Source organism: Oratosquilla oratoria, chromosome 6, assembly GCF_046742065.1.
Source record: "Oratosquilla oratoria isolate Oo_2021 chromosome 6, ASM4674206v1, whole genome shotgun sequence".
NCBI lineage: Eukaryota > Metazoa > Arthropoda > Malacostraca > Stomatopoda > Squillidae > Oratosquilla > Oratosquilla oratoria.
In genome coordinates, this window is record NC_134782.1 from 79,088,411 (window position 1) to 79,106,084 (window position 17,674).

Genomic DNA, 17,674 nt, shown 5'->3' on the forward strand with positions numbered 1-17,674 from the left:
GCCTCTCATCACAAAGCAGATAGAATCTATGGTTAACAAGTGCCATATTTGTGCTAAGCTACGACCTGAACCAAAGGAATCTCTCTCACCAATGTCCTTTCCAGGCAAACCTTGGAGCCGAATTGGTACAGATCTTTTTGAATTAGAGGGTAAGTCATACATCATTGCTGTTGATTATTCAAGTTGATGGTTTGAGTTCAGAGAACTGAAAAATACCACAATGATTGCAGTCACAACAGCTCTGTCAGATATTTTCTCTGTACATGGAATTCCTGAAACTGCTGTATCTGACAATGGACCTCAGTACTCCAGCCATGAGTTCAAAGAATTTGCCAAGTGTTGGAGGTTTACCCATGTTACTTCATCACCCCTACACCCACAAGCAAATGGGGAGGCAGAACGGGCAGTCCAGACAGCTAATAACATCCTTAAAAAGAATGCTAACCCTTATTTAGGACTACTTGCTTATCGTTCAGCTCCACTTAGAAATGGTTTGACCCCAAGTGAAATACTGATGTGTAGAAAAATCAGAACAAAGCTGCCAGTACTCCCTGACACATTGGTACCAAAGGGATATAACAAAGATGATTTACTTGAAAAAGAGGAACTCTATAGAGAGAAATACTCAAAGAACTACAACAACCACCATCGTATCCAGACATTGCCAGCTCTTCATCAGGTGATAAAGTATACATATGAGATCAAGAACGTTATGGAGAAGTAACACAGAGACTGACTCAACCAAGATCATACAAAATCCTGACTGATGCAGGCTCCATAATAAGAAGGAACAGACACAAAGGGTTACAAAGGCGGAGCATGCCGACAGGAGACCTTTTGATCCATATCTAGGTCGGATGCGAAAAAAAAATCATATTAATAATAAAATAAATAAAAACTATGATAATGTAAATAACAAATAAAATACATAAATAAATGCATAGGTATAGTTAAATAATAAACAAACAGGTAAATAGTAAATAATAATAAATTGACATAACTAATAATAAATAAAAATCAGACAGACAAATGATAACAAAACAAAAACAAATAATATAAGATAAATTATAATCATTACAGCATCTTACTTAGGTATTTATCTAAATGATTCTTAAAGCTTTGAACTGAACTACATTGCACTACCTGTGCAGGAAGTTTATTCCATTCATTAACTACACGGTTGGCAAAGTTGTTTCTACCTACTTCCAAATTGAATCTATTTCCGGATAGTTTGAGACCATTGTTTCTTGTCGGATTCTCATTCAATGTGAAAATTTTGTCACTTTTGATGTTGTCAATTCCCTTTAGAATTTTAAAGACCTGTATCAAGTCACCTCTGAGTCTACGCTTTTTTAGGGAAAACAGATTCATATGTTTTAGTCGATTTTCGTATGATTTATTTTTGATATTTGGAATCAGTTTTGTGGCTCGCCGTTGTACTCTTTCCAATCTGTCAGTGTCTTTAATGAGATTCGGTGACCATACGGAAACAGCATATTCCAAATGTGGACGAACTAACGATTTATATAGCTTGTTAATGAGTGATGGACTTTTGAAATCAAAAGATCGCGCAATCAGTCCTAGAATCTTATTTGCTTTCTCAGAGGCTGAAATACACTGCTTGGATGATTTGAGGTCGTTACTGATAATTACGCCGAGATCTTTTTCACTATCCACTTTTGTTAACGAATTTCCAAATAACTTGTAATCGTACTTACTGTTATTTTTACCTATGTGCATTACCTTGCATTTACTTGTGTTAAATTTCATTAGCCACTTTTCAGACCATTGCTGTAATTTATCTAAATCTTCTTGAATATCTAATTGGTTTGAGTGATCATTTGCCACTCCGCACAGTTTTGTATCATCAGCAAATTTGGAAACAGTAGATTTTAGTCCATGGTCTATATCATTTATATATACTATGAATAGAAGTGGCCCAAGAACGGAACCCTGAGGAACTCCACTTGCAACACTTTTCCATCCAGAAGTTTGTCCATTTAAAACAACTCTCTGTTTTTTATCATTCAACCAATTACTAGTCCAACCTAATAGGCTACCACTTATTCCATGCAAAGCTAATTTAGTAAGTAGTCTTTCGTGTGGGACGGTATCAAAAGCTTTTGCAAAGTCTAGATATACTAAATCTATATTGTTTCTTTTGTCATAATTCGAGATAACTGTGTTGTAGAATTCGAGTAAGTTAGTCACGCAAGAACGTTTCCGTCTGAAACCATGCTGGCTATCATTTATCAAACGGTTACTTTCTAAATGATGTTCGATAGCATCTCTGATGATAGTTTCCATTATTTTTCCTACGATTGAAGTCAAACTTATAGGCCTATAGTTATTTGGTTTCTTTTTGTCACCTTTTTTGAATATGGGAGTAACGTTAGCTAGCTTCCATTCTCTTGGGACATCTCCGGATATGATGGATTTCTTGAAAATAATTTCTAATGGAACAACAATCTCATTTTTCATTTCTTTTAAGATTCTTGGATGCCAACCGTCAGGCCCTGGTGTTTTATTAACTTTGAGTTTGTCTATACACCTTTTAATTATTTCTTTTGTTATATTTACCGTACCGAGTAAGTTTACCCTAGACTTTTCACAGGTTTCAGTTTGGAATTCACTTTGAGGTGTTTCGTTTACGAATACCGAGCTAAAATAATTGTTTAAGATATTACACATTCCTTCATTTGAATATTCAAGTTGACCGTCAGTAGATAATAGTGGACCAATGTGATTCCGAACAACCTTTTTATCTCTAATGTAACTATAGAATTCTTTGGGATTCTCTTTGGATTTCTCAGCGATGTTCATTTCGTATTGTCGTTTTCTTTTTCTTATTGTCTTTTTTAAATCTCTCTGTATTGATACATAACTTTCATAGTCATTAGATACACCCGAGCACTTATATTTCTTATAAGCCTGTCTCGTTTTAGCAATACTTTTTTCAGTTTCTTTGTCGAGCCACTTTGGGCGAGCCTGATTTGGGGGACGTCTGTCCTTAAAAGGAATGTAAGTTTGAATCATCTTAGTGAGCGTATTTTGAAATATTTCCCACATCTGATCTACAGGTCTTTCGTTTAATTTTGCCTCCCAATCTGTAAGCTGAAGCTCCTGACGTAGTTCTATGAACTGAGCTTTACTGAAATCGGGTATTTTAGAAACACAAGTATCTATTCTAAAATTGTTTAGGAGTTTGAATCTAACTAGGTTGTGATCGCTATTTGCAACAGATTCACCGACTTCTACATCAGTTACCATGCTTTCGCGGCTAGTGATCAAAAGATCGAGTAAGTTTCCATATCTTGTGGGCTCTTTTACATGCTGAATTAAGTAATTGTCACCAAGAAAATCAAACAAGCGACTACCTATATGGCCATGTTCAATGGTCATCCAATCAATGTCAGTAAAATTGAAATCACCCATTATCAATAAATCCCGGTCGCAGAAACTAGACAGTTCTTGAAATAACAGTTTGTCGTCTGCTAATGATAATGTCTTTGGCCTATATATTACACCTATATTCATTTTTTGTCCATTTGTTTGGGTTAACTCAACCCACAAACTATCATATGCATCCTGTTTCACTTTCTCTAAAACACAAGCATGAACATTGTTTTTAACCTTTTTTGTGGTTTCTATCCTGATGAAAGTGTTTAAATCCCGCAATATTAAATTCAGCTTCGAACTCTGTACCATTTAACCATGTCTCAGTTATTCCTATCATATCGAGATTTTCGCTTTTGACATACGCCTGTATTTCTTGAAATTTGTTTCTAATACTACGAGCATTAAAGTACATGGTTTTAAGAAACTCGTGATTATTTCTTTTTGACACATTTTGAATTTCAATATCATATCTTACATTATCATTTTGTTTTTCATTTATACCTTGCTCTATATTATTATTTGGTCCTTCATTGACGTTCAATGCCTCATTAACATTTCTCCTATCAAAATTAACATTTCCCCCATCACGGACATCTGGTCGATCACGGTCATCCGATCTCTTTTGTACATTTTGTCCCCCTACGTCACCGTGATTCACGCCGGCCTCCCGTCGTTCAGAGACATTATGTCCGGCATCCCTTTCTAAAGTTATATTTTGTCCTCCAGTGACATTATATCCTACCATGATATTTTTTCCTCCATTATAATTACATCCCATTGTGATCTTTTGTCTTCCACTGTCATTACATCCTATCATGATATTTTGGCCTTCATTGACACTCTCTCATACACACAGGTGAACACAGTAAATTGCCTAACAATGAATCCAAAGAAGGGACTCCCACCCTACTCGGTTCTTCTGATGATTCCATATATACCAGTGATATCCCTAAAGGTGCATCTACATCTATTGTTTGTCCTAGTACTAAACCTAGTGTACCTAGTCCATCACAAACTGAAGTTAGAAGGTCCAGCAGTGTCTAAACCCAATGTACAACCTGAGATGATTTATTATTGAAACAGGAAAAGACTATTTTGTGTATGTATCGCAAGTACAGTATCTAATTCGGTTCTTGACTCTAAAGGTTTACTCTAGTTTGATGTGTCATCAATATGCTTTCTTTTGCAGCTTATTCGAGAATTAGTAAACTGTTATTTGCTAATAGGTTTATTTAGAGACTTCATAAACTTGAGGAGGGGTGTTGTATTATTGCATTGCATATTACTCTTATTACCATTGCTGTTGTGCATGTAGATGTTCATACTTAATGTTTATGTTGGCTAACCTGTTTAACAATAATAAAAGGACTGTGTACTAGCTTCCACGCGTCTTATTAATCCGACATACACAATTTTAAGAGTAAACTGGATGTGGAGAGATATGAAAACGGGTCACTATGAGCATAGCTCTCGTCCCGTAAAATACAACTAGGTAAATACATTCAAACTCCTCTCTTCCTCTCTTATGTTCCATGTTTCTGCCCCATACAGTGCTGTAGGCACAATCACTCCTTCATACAATAGAAAACTCACCTAACTGTGAGGAAATAGAGATATCCCCCTCAATGAAAGAAATAATTGTAACACAGAAGGAAATCAGCGACCAAATCAAAACTCTTGATGTCAGAAAATCACATGGTCCATACAGAATTGCAAATTGGATACTGAAAGAATGCATGGAAGAATTAACAGATAAAATATAATTAAATTCTCACTTAACCCCTTCCATACGGTGCCGCACACGTAGGCGTCATGAGGAGCAAGTGGATTCGCGACGCTGCCATATCGGCGTCTTGATTATATTTATTGTAGTCGCCCCTGTGTTTTTACATTCTCCCAAATGCGCCCTGAATCCCATTCTCTGTGGTTTTCAAAATTCGCGGGTGAAAGAGAGAACGATCGATATAAGCGGCGACTATATTTTATGATGCGAATATTATTTCGTTACGTCATACGTCTGGCATTGGTTGCTGCCCGCGAGATTTAAGTCCCGTATTGAAGTGGTTAAAGAAGGAAAAGTGCCATAGGACTGGAAGAATTCAAACACTGTACCGATTTATGTGGGAGGAAACAAGGAAGATTCATCAAATTACAGACTGGTCTCCCTGACAAGCACAGTAGCAAAAATTTGCAAAAAGGTCATCAAAAATGGATGGGTTAAACATTTGGAGAGAGAGAGAGAGAGAGAGAGAGAGAGAAAAAACTACTACACTGAATCCAAATCAATTTGGATTCAGACAAGTAAGATCATGTACAACAAACTTGATCTCCTTCTACTCGAGATTAATAAATATAATACAAGAGAGAGATGGTTGAGCAGACTGTGCCTTTCTGGACCTACAAAAGGCATTTGATACGGTACCACACGGGAAACTAGTAAGGAAGATAGAGTCAATAGGTGGCATCAGTGGAAAATTATTGGAATGGATGAAAGACTTCCTGACTGGGAGGAAAATGAGAGTAGTAATTAGAGATAAATTCTCAAATAGGAAGGAAATGATAAGTGGTGTCCCGCAGGGATCAGTACTGGCCCCGATCATGTTTGCCATATACATGACATGGATGAAGGAGTAGAGTGTTATATGAATTTCTTTGCAGATGACGCAAAAATACTAAAGAAAGTAAAAATGGAAGAGGATTGCAACTCATTACAACAAGACTTGGACAAGATCTGGAAATGGACTCAAAAATGTAAAGTGAAATTCAATATCAAGAAATGTAGTATAATGGAATTTGGAAAAAGTAAAAACAGAATACAGGTAAACGTCGACTTACGATGGCATTAGGTTTCGATAGAGCCATCGTAAGACGATTTCATCGTAAGTCGATCCCCAATTTGTGTATCACTGTTCCGTGGTCACTGTACCTAGCCTACCTGTATATTAACCACCAGAGATACTGAATATAGCCTATTAAACATGTACAGTAGTTTATTTAATTATTTTTATCCTTTTTACCATATTCAAACACTATAATATGTATTTTCAGTACGGAACTTAAATCTCGCGGGCAGCAGCCAATGCCAGCCGTACGTGACGTAATAATACTCGCATCATAAAATATAGTCACCGCTTATATCGATCGTTCTCTCTTTCACCCGCGAATTTTGAAAACCACAGAGAATGGGATTTAGGGCACATTTGAGAGAATGTAAAAACACAGGGGCGACTACAATAAATATAATCAAGACGCCGATATGGCAGCGTCGCGAATCCACTTGCTCCTCATGACGCCTACGTGTGCAGCACCGTATGGAAGGGGTTAAATTATCATATCGTCGTCGTCATCGTAAAGTCGAACAATCGTAAGTCGCGGCCATCGTAAGTCTACGTTTACCTGTATTGAGAAATTATAAAATTGGTGAAGAAGAGGTCAAAAAAGTAAACTCAGAAAAAGTCCTTGAAGTGATAATCAGCAAAGACATGACACAGGATAAGCATATTAATAAAATAGTCGGAGAACCTACAACTTATTGAGGACAATAAAAGTGGCATTTGCCTATTTGGATGAGGAAATGATAAAAAAATTCTAACTACACTAATAAGACCAAAACTCGAGTGTGTAGCAACAATATGGACACCCAGTACCAAAAAGAATATAAAAAAATTTAGAAAGAATACAAAGATCAACAACAAAACTTGCACCAACTCTTTCCAAAATGACATTTGAACAAAGACTATCCAAATTAGAATTACCAACTCTGGAACAAAGAAGGGAAAGAGGAGACCTACTATCTATAGAATTATGAAGGGAATGGAAATCTTAGATAAGAATGATTTATTGAAATAGGACAATGGAAAAACAAGAGGACACAAAAAGAAGCAAAAAAAAAAGATAATTACAGAAGAGATCTGAAAAAAAAAAGCTTCCCACACAGTGATAGATACTTGGAACAAATTCAACAAAGAAACAGTGTGTGCAAATACTATTCAATATTTTAAGAAAAAACTTGATGTTGAGAGATACAAAGACGGGTCACCATGAGTATAGCTCCTTTCCTGTATAATACAACTAGGTAAATACAATCTCCTCTTAGCATTCATTAACAAATGTCTATTTCTCATTACACTTTTTAATCCACCAAGGCATTTACTTGCTTCTCTCAATCTACATTCCACCTCCACTCCAACCTTTCCTGCCACATTCGCACCCAAGTATCTAAAACTATCCACTTCCTCCAGTCGCTCTACCTTAATGCTCACTTCCAGTCTGCTGCCACTTTCACCCCTTGTACATCTCATCACCTTACATTTACCCACATTTATCTTCAACATTCTTCTTTCACACAGTCTCCCAAACTCTGTCATTAACTTCCTCAATCCCTCCTCTAGTCCTGCTACAAGTGCAGTGTTGTCCACAAACAACAGCTGGCTCACCTCCCACTTTTCTCCACTTTCTTTAACCATCTCCAATCCCTGACCCACCACCCTTGCATTTACCTCTCGCACCACCCCATCCATGTATAAATTGAACAGCCAAGGCAACATAACACATCCCTGACAAAGTCCCACCTTTACCTTGAACCACCCACTTTCTCCATTTCTAATCCTGACACATGCTCTACTCTTCTTGCAAAAACTCTTGACAACTCCTAGAAGCTTTCCTCATATCCCATATATCTGCAAGACCTCCCACAGTGCCTTCCTGTCTACCCTGTCCTCAGCCTTTTCCAGATCCATGAAAGTCAAAAAAATATCCTTACTTTTTCCTATAGCTTTCTCACATATCTGTCTTACCACAAAAATCTGATCTATGCATCCTCTACCTGTCCTAAATCCACACTGTTCCTCGCCAATTACTCCCTCTGTTCCTCTCCTAATCCTCTCAATCAAGATCCTCCCATAAGCCTTCCCTACTACACTTAACAAGTTAATCCCTCTGAAACTACTACACTCACATTTGTCCTCTTTTCCCTTGTAAAGTGGAACTATACAGGCACTCCTCCAGTCCTCCTGCACTCTACCCTCTCTCAAACAAACATTAAGTAACCTCACAAACCAGTCCACCATCACTGTATCTCCTTTTTTTGGACATTCTGCATGACATCCATCCAGATCAGGTGCCTTACCTGCACTCATCATCTTAACAACTGCCTTCACTTCATCCTTCCTTATTTCTCCTCCATTTTCCTCACTCATCACTCTCATTTTCTTAGCACTTCCCACTGTAACTATCTTTCCCTCACTATCCTCCTTCACATTTAGCAGCTCCCTAAAATACTCTGCCCATCTTCCCCTTACTGCCTTCTCTTCCATTATCATCTCTCCATCTGCACCTTTTACCTTTTCTTCTCTACTTGATTTGCCTCCTCTTCCTCTCTTAATTTCTTTCCAAAATATCTTTTTATTACTTTCAAAATTTTCTGTCATACTCTTACCCCATTTCACATCTGCTCTCCTTTTTGCCTCCTTTACCTTGTGCCTTACTTTTCTTTTCTTTGTACCTCTCATATTACTCCCTCATCCTATTTTGTAACCAATCTGTGAAAGCTTGCTTCTTCTCTTTTACAACCTTCTTTATTTCCTCATCCCACCATTCACTACCCTTCCTTCTATTTTCTCCCGTCCTTCTTGTTCCACACACCTTCTTTGCACATTTTGTGACTCCCTCCTTAAACCATCCCCATTCCTCCTCCACTCCTAGCTCTACTCTATCCTTCACTCCCTCTCAGCTTCTTTTCCTTTTCATTTAAAGAGTTCACTCTAAGCACCTCCCTACCATTTGTCCTTTTCCTCTTTCTCCATCTATCCTCCACTCTCAACTTACCTTCCACCAAAAAATGATCTGATATTCCCCCACTCTCTCCCCTTAGAACATGTACATCCTTAACTCTTCCTATTATACTCCTATCTACCACTACATAGTCCATTAATGCTCTATCTGCCACCCTTCCATCCACCACCCTCTCCCATGTGTACTTATGCATGATTTTCTTCTGAAACACTGTATTTGCTATCATCAACTCTCTAGGTACATCTCCACCATCAACTCTTCACTATGATTCTTTCCTGGAACTCCACATTTCCCAACCACTCCATCAATTGGTTCATTTCCTACCCTAGCATTAAGGTTCTCACAATACTACTAGTACATTGATGTTCCTCCCTAATCCCTCTATGTACTCATTTAAATATATCCAAAAAGCCTTCCTTTCTTCTACACTCTTCTCACTGACAGGCCCACATGCACTTACAAAAACCCACATCTCCTTTCCCAGTTTCACCTTCATCCACATTATCCTTAAAGAAACCTCCTTCCACTCCACTACATGTTTACCTATCTCTTCACTTACTAGTATAGCCACCCCTTCTCTCCCTCACCCTCTCTTCACTCCTGAGAACCTCCCAACTACACTCCCAAACTCACACTCGCCCCTCCCTCTCAACTTAGTTTCACTCAAAGCCAACGCATCCATCTTTCTTCTCATAAACATACTGCCTATCTCGTCCCTTTTACTCTCATCTGTACCACTTCTATGCACATTAAAAGACCCAAACCTTAGGGTGCTGGTTGGAAAAATCCTAGACTCTCTTATGCCTCTACTTTTTTTAGGAATGTCTCCTGTGGGGCTACAGGGAGAAGGATGCCTGGTCCCAATCCCCATCCCGTTTTTCTTGCCTCGTATGATCCAAGTGGGAATACTTGGTGGCAACATTCTTTTCCCCCCACCACAGGGTAGGTGAAACAAGGAAATGAAATTCAGAGAAATGGAACAGGACAGCAACAAGGGGTTGGGGGACAGCATAACAGAGGGACAATAGCAGTATAATAGAAGTTTCATCATTTCTCTGTGAGCAGAGTCCTTCTCTATCACAGACAAAATGATGTGTGGCTCTGGTCCGTAGGGGCGCCCCCACCCCACATAGACCCTAAAGTATCAACTGCATGCTACTTTGCCATAACAACATGCAGCCAATACCCCAGACAGGGATAAAAAATCAGAATTTCAATTTAAATCAGAAGATTATCATCCCTGATATCACTTCAACTGAATAAATACATCCAGTTCTGGCCAAAGCAAAATCATTGGAGGACACTGCAGTGTCATAGGGGTTAAAACTAAGGAAGAAATTACAAAGTAAGAAAGAAGATTCACTACCTTAACACTTGTTGTGGACTACGTGAAATTCTTTTCTTAAACTTGTGCAGTAATGCATCTCCATGATGAGTTACATCCTTTTCATACACCCCATCACCTTTGGCTTGAGCTCCATCAAGGTCCTGAAATATATCCAATGGTTAAAATGTATGCAGTTCTTGAAGGAATTTGGCCAAGTCAAGACACATACCTACATGAAAAGACCTATTCACCCATCCCTCCCATCTCAGCAACCTCAGGAATGAAGGGATTCAATGTGGCACAGTTCTGCTGAAGGTGGTTTATACCCACCATTTCCTCATCAATTCATCTGGAAAGCAGATGAGGGAAAATTTCCTTTTATGTTGTCATCTATTCATGATTTCCCTCCATACATTCCAATCTACACATACATGTAAGTGTAAGGGGGAAAAAGCCCTTGGTATGTACATTCCTATCTTATGCACTCTCTTCTTTGCTCTACTGATAACCATCTTCAATCCATTAACCCAGGTCTCACTTACAAGAGAACCTTGGCTCCCATATAAGCAGCAATGGCCATTGGGCAGCCTCTGAGTTCACTCAGGGAAGAAATACAGTGTTGTTGTACAGGGATTGTTAGTGAGGGGCAGCATAGTATGAGGTGTTCAGTGTTTTTTGTATGGTGGTTACATCTAGGTGGTTAAATCAAAGAGGAGGTGAGGAGAACAGGGGTGGAAAGGGAGTTGGGAGATCGGGATGATTTGGACACATGGAAAGAATGAGTGAAGAAAGGTTAGTTTAATAGGTGTGGAAAGTAGAGATGGAGGGAGTGAACATGAGGGGGTAACCAAGGATGAGATGAATGGATGGGGTAAATGGGGTGTAGTGCCACTGTGGCATCTATTACTTATTATTCACAAGTGGGTGTTAATCCCACCACTGCTATAACAAAATCATGTAGTACCACCACTGACTGCAGAATATTCATCAACAAATGGATGGGCAAAATGTATAGTACACCTTCATAAAATTGTGTCTAATCGAGTGCACCATGCATGAGGATGATCACTTATCATACATATATATATATATATATATCCATACAATGTAACTGGGGAATCCTACATTAACTAGGATTAATTTGTTTAGTAAATGCTGCCACCATCCCTAACAACTATATGAATATATATATCAGCACATGTGGTACTTTGACCAACCACAGTTTTATTCCATTCTTCCCCTTTAAGGCCGTTTTGATGTGAATTAGGTTTGCATACACCAGGTTGGGTAATTAAAGAAAATAAAGTTTTCAATAAGTTGATTTACTGATCTATGCTATACATACATACATACATACATACATATACCAAGGTTTTTCCCCCCTTACAAGGGAGGTACACAAAAAGAAAAAGGCATAAAACCATTCCCACCCATTCCATCCCTAAAACCACTCCACCCTCCCTCTTATCTGAGCACCTCCTGGATGATGGGTCATCCCTGCACCTTGTCCACTGCCCTGGGTCAGAGGCACTGTCACAAGACACATTACATCCACAGCAAAGCCACTTCATTAAATCGGCAACCCCCCCTCTCTGTCCCCCCCATGCATAAAAGGAAAAGATGGGGAGAAATCCCTTTGGGCTGCGTCAAATTTTTCTCACACATACTTCCTCACCCCCATCCCCTCACCCATTACACCTCATGCATCACAGCATCATCCATATACAACCATTCTCCATTCACCCCTGTCTTCTGTCCTCTCCCATCCTTCCTCAACAGATATTCCCCTCTTCCCCAAAGCCCCCTTCACCCCATCTATCCATCTCATCCTAGGATGCACCCTTATGTTCACTCCCTCCACATCTGCCTTCCATACCTCTTTTATTAGTCTTTCTTCACTCATTCTTTCCATGTGTCCAAACCATCCTGATACTCTTTCATCAACATAAGTCCCAACTCCCTTACCACCCCTGTTCTCCTCCTCATCTCCTCATTTCTCACTCTATCCAGCCTAGTAACCCCTATCATACTTCTCAGACACCTCATCTCAAACACATTCAAACTCCTTCTTTCTTCCTCTCTTATGTTCCATGTTTCTGCCCCATACAGTGCTGTTGGCACAATCACTCCTTCATACAGTCTCCTCTTAGCATCCATTCCCAAATGTCTATTCCACATTACACTTTTTAATCCACCAAGGCATTTACTTGCTTCTCTCAATCTACAATCTACCTCCACCTCAACTCCACCCTTTCCTGCCACATTTGCACCCAAGTATCTAAATCTATCCACTTCCTCCAGTCGCTCTCTTTGATGCTCACTTCCAGTCTACTGCCACTTTCACCCCTTGTACATCTCATCACCTTACTTTTACCCACATTTATCTTCAATTTTCTTCTTTCACACACTCTACCAAACTGTCACCAACTTCCTCAATCCCTCCTCTGATCCTGCTACAAGTGCAGTGTCGTCCGCAAACAACAGCTAGCTCACCTCCCACTTTTCTCCATTTTCTTTAACCATCTCCAATCCCTGAGCCACCACCCTTGCATCTACCTCTCGCACCACCCCATCCATGTATAAGTTGAACAGCCAGGATGACATAACACATCCCTGACAAAGTCCCACCTTTACCTTGAACCACTCACTCTCTCCATTTCTAATCCTGACATAATGCTCTACTACTCTCGTAAAAAGTCTTGACAGCTCCTAGAAGCTTTCCTCCTATCCTGTATATCTGCAAGACCTCCCACAGTGCCTTCCTGTCTACCCTGTCATAAGCCTTTTCCAGATCCATAAAAGCCCAAAAAACATCCTTACCTTTTCCTATAGCTTTCTCACATATCTGTCTTACCACAAAAATCTAATCTACACAACCTCTACCTGTCCTAAATCCATACTGTTCCCTCACCAATTATTCCCTCTGTTCCTCTCCTAATTCTCTCAATCAAGATCCTCCCATAAGCCTTCCCTACTACATTTAACATGCTAATCCCTCAGAAACAACTACACTCACATTTGTCCCCTTTTCCCTTGTAAAGTGGAACTATACAGGCAGTCCTCCAGTCCTCCTGCACTCTACCTTCTCTCCAGCAGACATTAAATAACCTCACCAGCCAGTTCACCATCACTGTACCTCCTTTTTTTGGACATTCTGCATGGCATCCATCCAGATCAGGTGCCTTACCTGCTTTCATCATCTTCACAACTGCCTTCACTTCATCCTTCCTTATTTCTCCTCCATTTTCCTCACTCATCACAGTCATTTTCTTAGCACTTCCCACTGTAACTATCTTTCCCTCACTATCCTCCTTCACATTTAGCAGCTCCCTAAAATACTCTGCCCATCTTCCCCTTACTGCCTTCTCTTCCATTATCATCTCTCCATCTGCACCTTTTACCTTTTCTTCTCTACTTGATTCGCCTCCTCTTCCTCTCTTAATTTCTTTCCAAAAGATCTTTTTATTACTTTCAAAATTTTCTGTCATACTCTTACCCCATTTCACATCTGCTCTCCTCTTAGCCTCCTTTACCTTGTACTTTACTTCTCTTTTCTTTTCTTTGCACCTCTCATATGACTCCCTCATCCTATTTTGTAACCAATCTGTGAAAGCTCACTTCTACTCTTCTATGTTTCCTCATCCCACCATTCACCACTAAAACCTGTCCTGGATGATAATCTATGAAACAATGAGGTTATATAATTCAACGCCTTAATGGCGTGGATAGAAAGCATGGGTACTGCAATCTCTCTGGCCACCTGTTCAATGTTTACTTCACCTACTTCCTAACCCAACCTAGATACTAAAATCTTAACTTTATTATTGGGAGAGAGCACTCTTGGCCACAATCCCCTTCACAATTGATTGCTTATATGCCTATAACCTAATACAAAGACTATTTGTTCGACCCAGCCCTATAGATTCATGTGATTTTTTTCTCTTTGGTGTTTGTTTACACTCCCTTTTCACCCTGTTAGGGAGGAGGGTCTGGGTTAGCATTCACTTCACTTAATAACTCATAATATTATATGAAAATGTATATCCAGATATGTTCATTAATTTCAATACTCAAGTATTTTGCACTAAAAAACACTAACCTACCTGTTAGGGAGGAGGAGGGTCTGGTTTAGCACTGACTATTTTTCAAATGCGATACCCACCAATGCTCCTGAGCATTTGTACTTACGTATACCAAGGCTTTTTCCCCCTTACAAGGGAGGTAGCCAAAAAGGAAAAGGCATAAAATCATTCCCACTCATTCCATCCCTAAATACACTCCACTCCCCTCCACCCTCCCTCCCATCTTAGCACCTCCTGGATGACGGGTCATCCGTGCACCTTGTCCACTGCCTTGGGTCAGAGGCAGTGTCACAAGGCACAGCACATCAACTGCAAGGCCGCTTCATTAAATCGGCGACCCCCCTCTCCGTCCCCCCCCATCCATAAAAGGAGAAGACGGGGAGAAATCCCTTTGGGGTGCGTCAAATTTTGCTCACACATACTACCTCACCCCCATCCCCCCACCCATTACACCTGATGCATCACAATATCATCCATATACAACCATTCTCCATTCACCCCTGTCTTCTGTCCTCTCCCGTCCTTCCTCAACAGACATTCCCCTCTTCCCCAAAGCCCCCTTCACCCCATCCATCCATCTCATCCTAGGACGTCCTCTCATGTTCACTCCCTCCATGTCTGCCTTCCATACCTCTTTTACTAGTCTTTCTTCACTCATACTTTCCATGTGTCCAAACCATCCTAATATTCTTTCATCAACCCTATCTCCCAACTCCCTGGAGCTGCAGCGTCTACGTCATGGGACCACCCCCCAACCCCAAGAGTTGGGGGCCAAACAGCAGCAACCACCCCTGGCCATCAGCTCTACGCAGGTGGCACCGATCCTCAAGAGGAGCTACGACTGCCTTGGGGAGTACCACAATCCTTTTTCCCAACATGCAATGTTACGTTTTTTCTGCACCGAGGGGTGATTTTCCGGCGATCACCCCTCTTCTTCTACTTTTAGCTGGAGATGTAGAGAGCAATCCTGGGCCCACCACAAAATACACGTGCCCAACATGCTCTAAACCCATTAATTCGAGCAGACAGACAAAGGGCTCAGTTCAGTGCAATATGTGCAAAAACTGGGCCCACCTCACTTGTACAACACTTGCTAACACAAACCAATACACAAACACTTGGACATATTCTACCTGCCCTCCAGTAACCCCACTCCCACCTCCCCAACCACAGCCAGCACCCTTACCCACTCCCAATTTCCCTTTGCCCTTACCCCCGATCAGTACTCCCCTTCCTTTGTCCCCGATCTCTCCTTTCCCCCCCCCCTCTAACCCAGATCCTACACCTTCCCCATTAACACCCCAACCTCAACCCCAAACGGCAACATACAACACATACAAAACACACAACATCAACATATTACAACACAACATTGACGGTATTAACACGAAAAAACATGAACTTGAACACTTTCTTAAACAACACAACATACACATTGCGATTATACAAGAAACAAAACTAAGACACTCACACAAAACACCATCATTTCATAATTACACCACCATCAGACAAGACCGGACCGACGGCAATGGCGGTGGACTCATCATCCTGATCCATCACTCCATCTGTTTTGTGGACACAAGTGCCACAACCAAAATTCTCCTCCCTACCACAGATAACACAACAGAAATCCAATCTATTCGAATCCGCACAGGCAACAAATCAACACTGACAATAGTTAACATGTACATTCCCCCACAATCATCCCCCACAGTTCCAAACACCTTCAGGCCCCAATTTAGCCAACTAGCCTCAATCCCCAACCTGATCATGGGTGGTGACTTCAACGCCAAGTCGTCTGCCTGGTATGTCAACAACCCTGACACAGACAGAGGGCTTGATATACAGACTCAGTTTGACACATTGACTATCATGAACAACACACATAATCATATACATATCCCACACCAAGCCCTCTACACTCCCTCCTCTCCTGATATCTCCTTCTGCTCCCCCTGCCTAACCCCAACAACATCATGGAGAGTGGTCGGAACCCTTGGTTCTGACCACCTTCCAATCATCATCACCACCAAAACAAGATGCACCCCAGTTGGCCACAGACACAGATACACCAATTACAAGAGAGCTAACTGGGAAGCTTTTACTAAAGAGACAGAACAACATTTTGAAACACTTAACAGTACACCAATCACAAATATAAACAATGCTGTGCACACTTTCAATACAATCATACAAAACGCAGACAAGAGATACATCCCTAGAGGCAACAGAAAATCACACAACCCCAACTTCACACCAGAAATCCAAGACCTCATCAGACAACGTGACACACTTAAACACGATACCCCCACACCTATCCCTCAAAACATAGCAGACCAAATACAAACACTAAACACTGTGATTGCTAATAAAATACACGAACAAAAAACACAAAATTGGCAAAACTTTATCAATGCACTTGATCACAAGACAACCACCATCAAATTGTACAAAACACTCAACAGCATTACACTATCCAACAGTAACACTACATGCTCTCACCCAGCAATAATCACAACAACAGATAATCTACCCTCAAACAGACAACAAGCAAACGCACTCACACGTCGTTTTGCACAGACAAGCCATCTCACTTCTCACCCTGACAACCGACGCACCATTCGACGTAAGAAAGACTTCCCCACAGACTCAGACTATACACCCTTCATAGACAGTCAGACAAAACTCATAATACATAGTCTCAAGCACTCATCTGCCTGTGGCCCTGATAACATAAGCAACATCCACCTAAAACACATTGGACCACAAGGTATACACACACTCACAAACATTGCAGACTACAGCTATTCACACAACACTATACCTGACGTCTGGAAGCATGGTAAAATAATCACCATTCCAAAACAAAACAAAGACCCAACAATCCCAACATCGCACCGCCCAATCACACTTCTCTGCACCCCCTCTAAAGTCATTGAACGCCTAATACAGTACTTCAACTTGTCACACCACATATTCCCCTTGCTGACTCACAACACGGTTTTAGGCCACTACACTAAAACACTCTTCAGATAAACCTCACACAAAGAATTTTAGATGGCATCAATTCAGA

At 40.5% G+C, this 17,674-nt stretch overlaps 1 protein-coding gene across 1 annotated transcript in view; it reads right to left on the bottom strand.

Annotated features, from left to right (window-relative positions):
- trus (programmed cell death 2 like trus) overlaps window positions 1-17,674 on the bottom strand; it is a 211,577-nt gene that overhangs the window by 37,070 nt on the left and 156,833 nt on the right. The window contains exon 6 of the mRNA XM_076187386.1: window positions 10,559-10,680. Within this exon, the coding sequence (XP_076043501.1) occupies window positions 10,559-10,680 (122 nt within the window). The remainder of the gene's footprint in view (window positions 1-10,558; window positions 10,681-17,674) is intronic.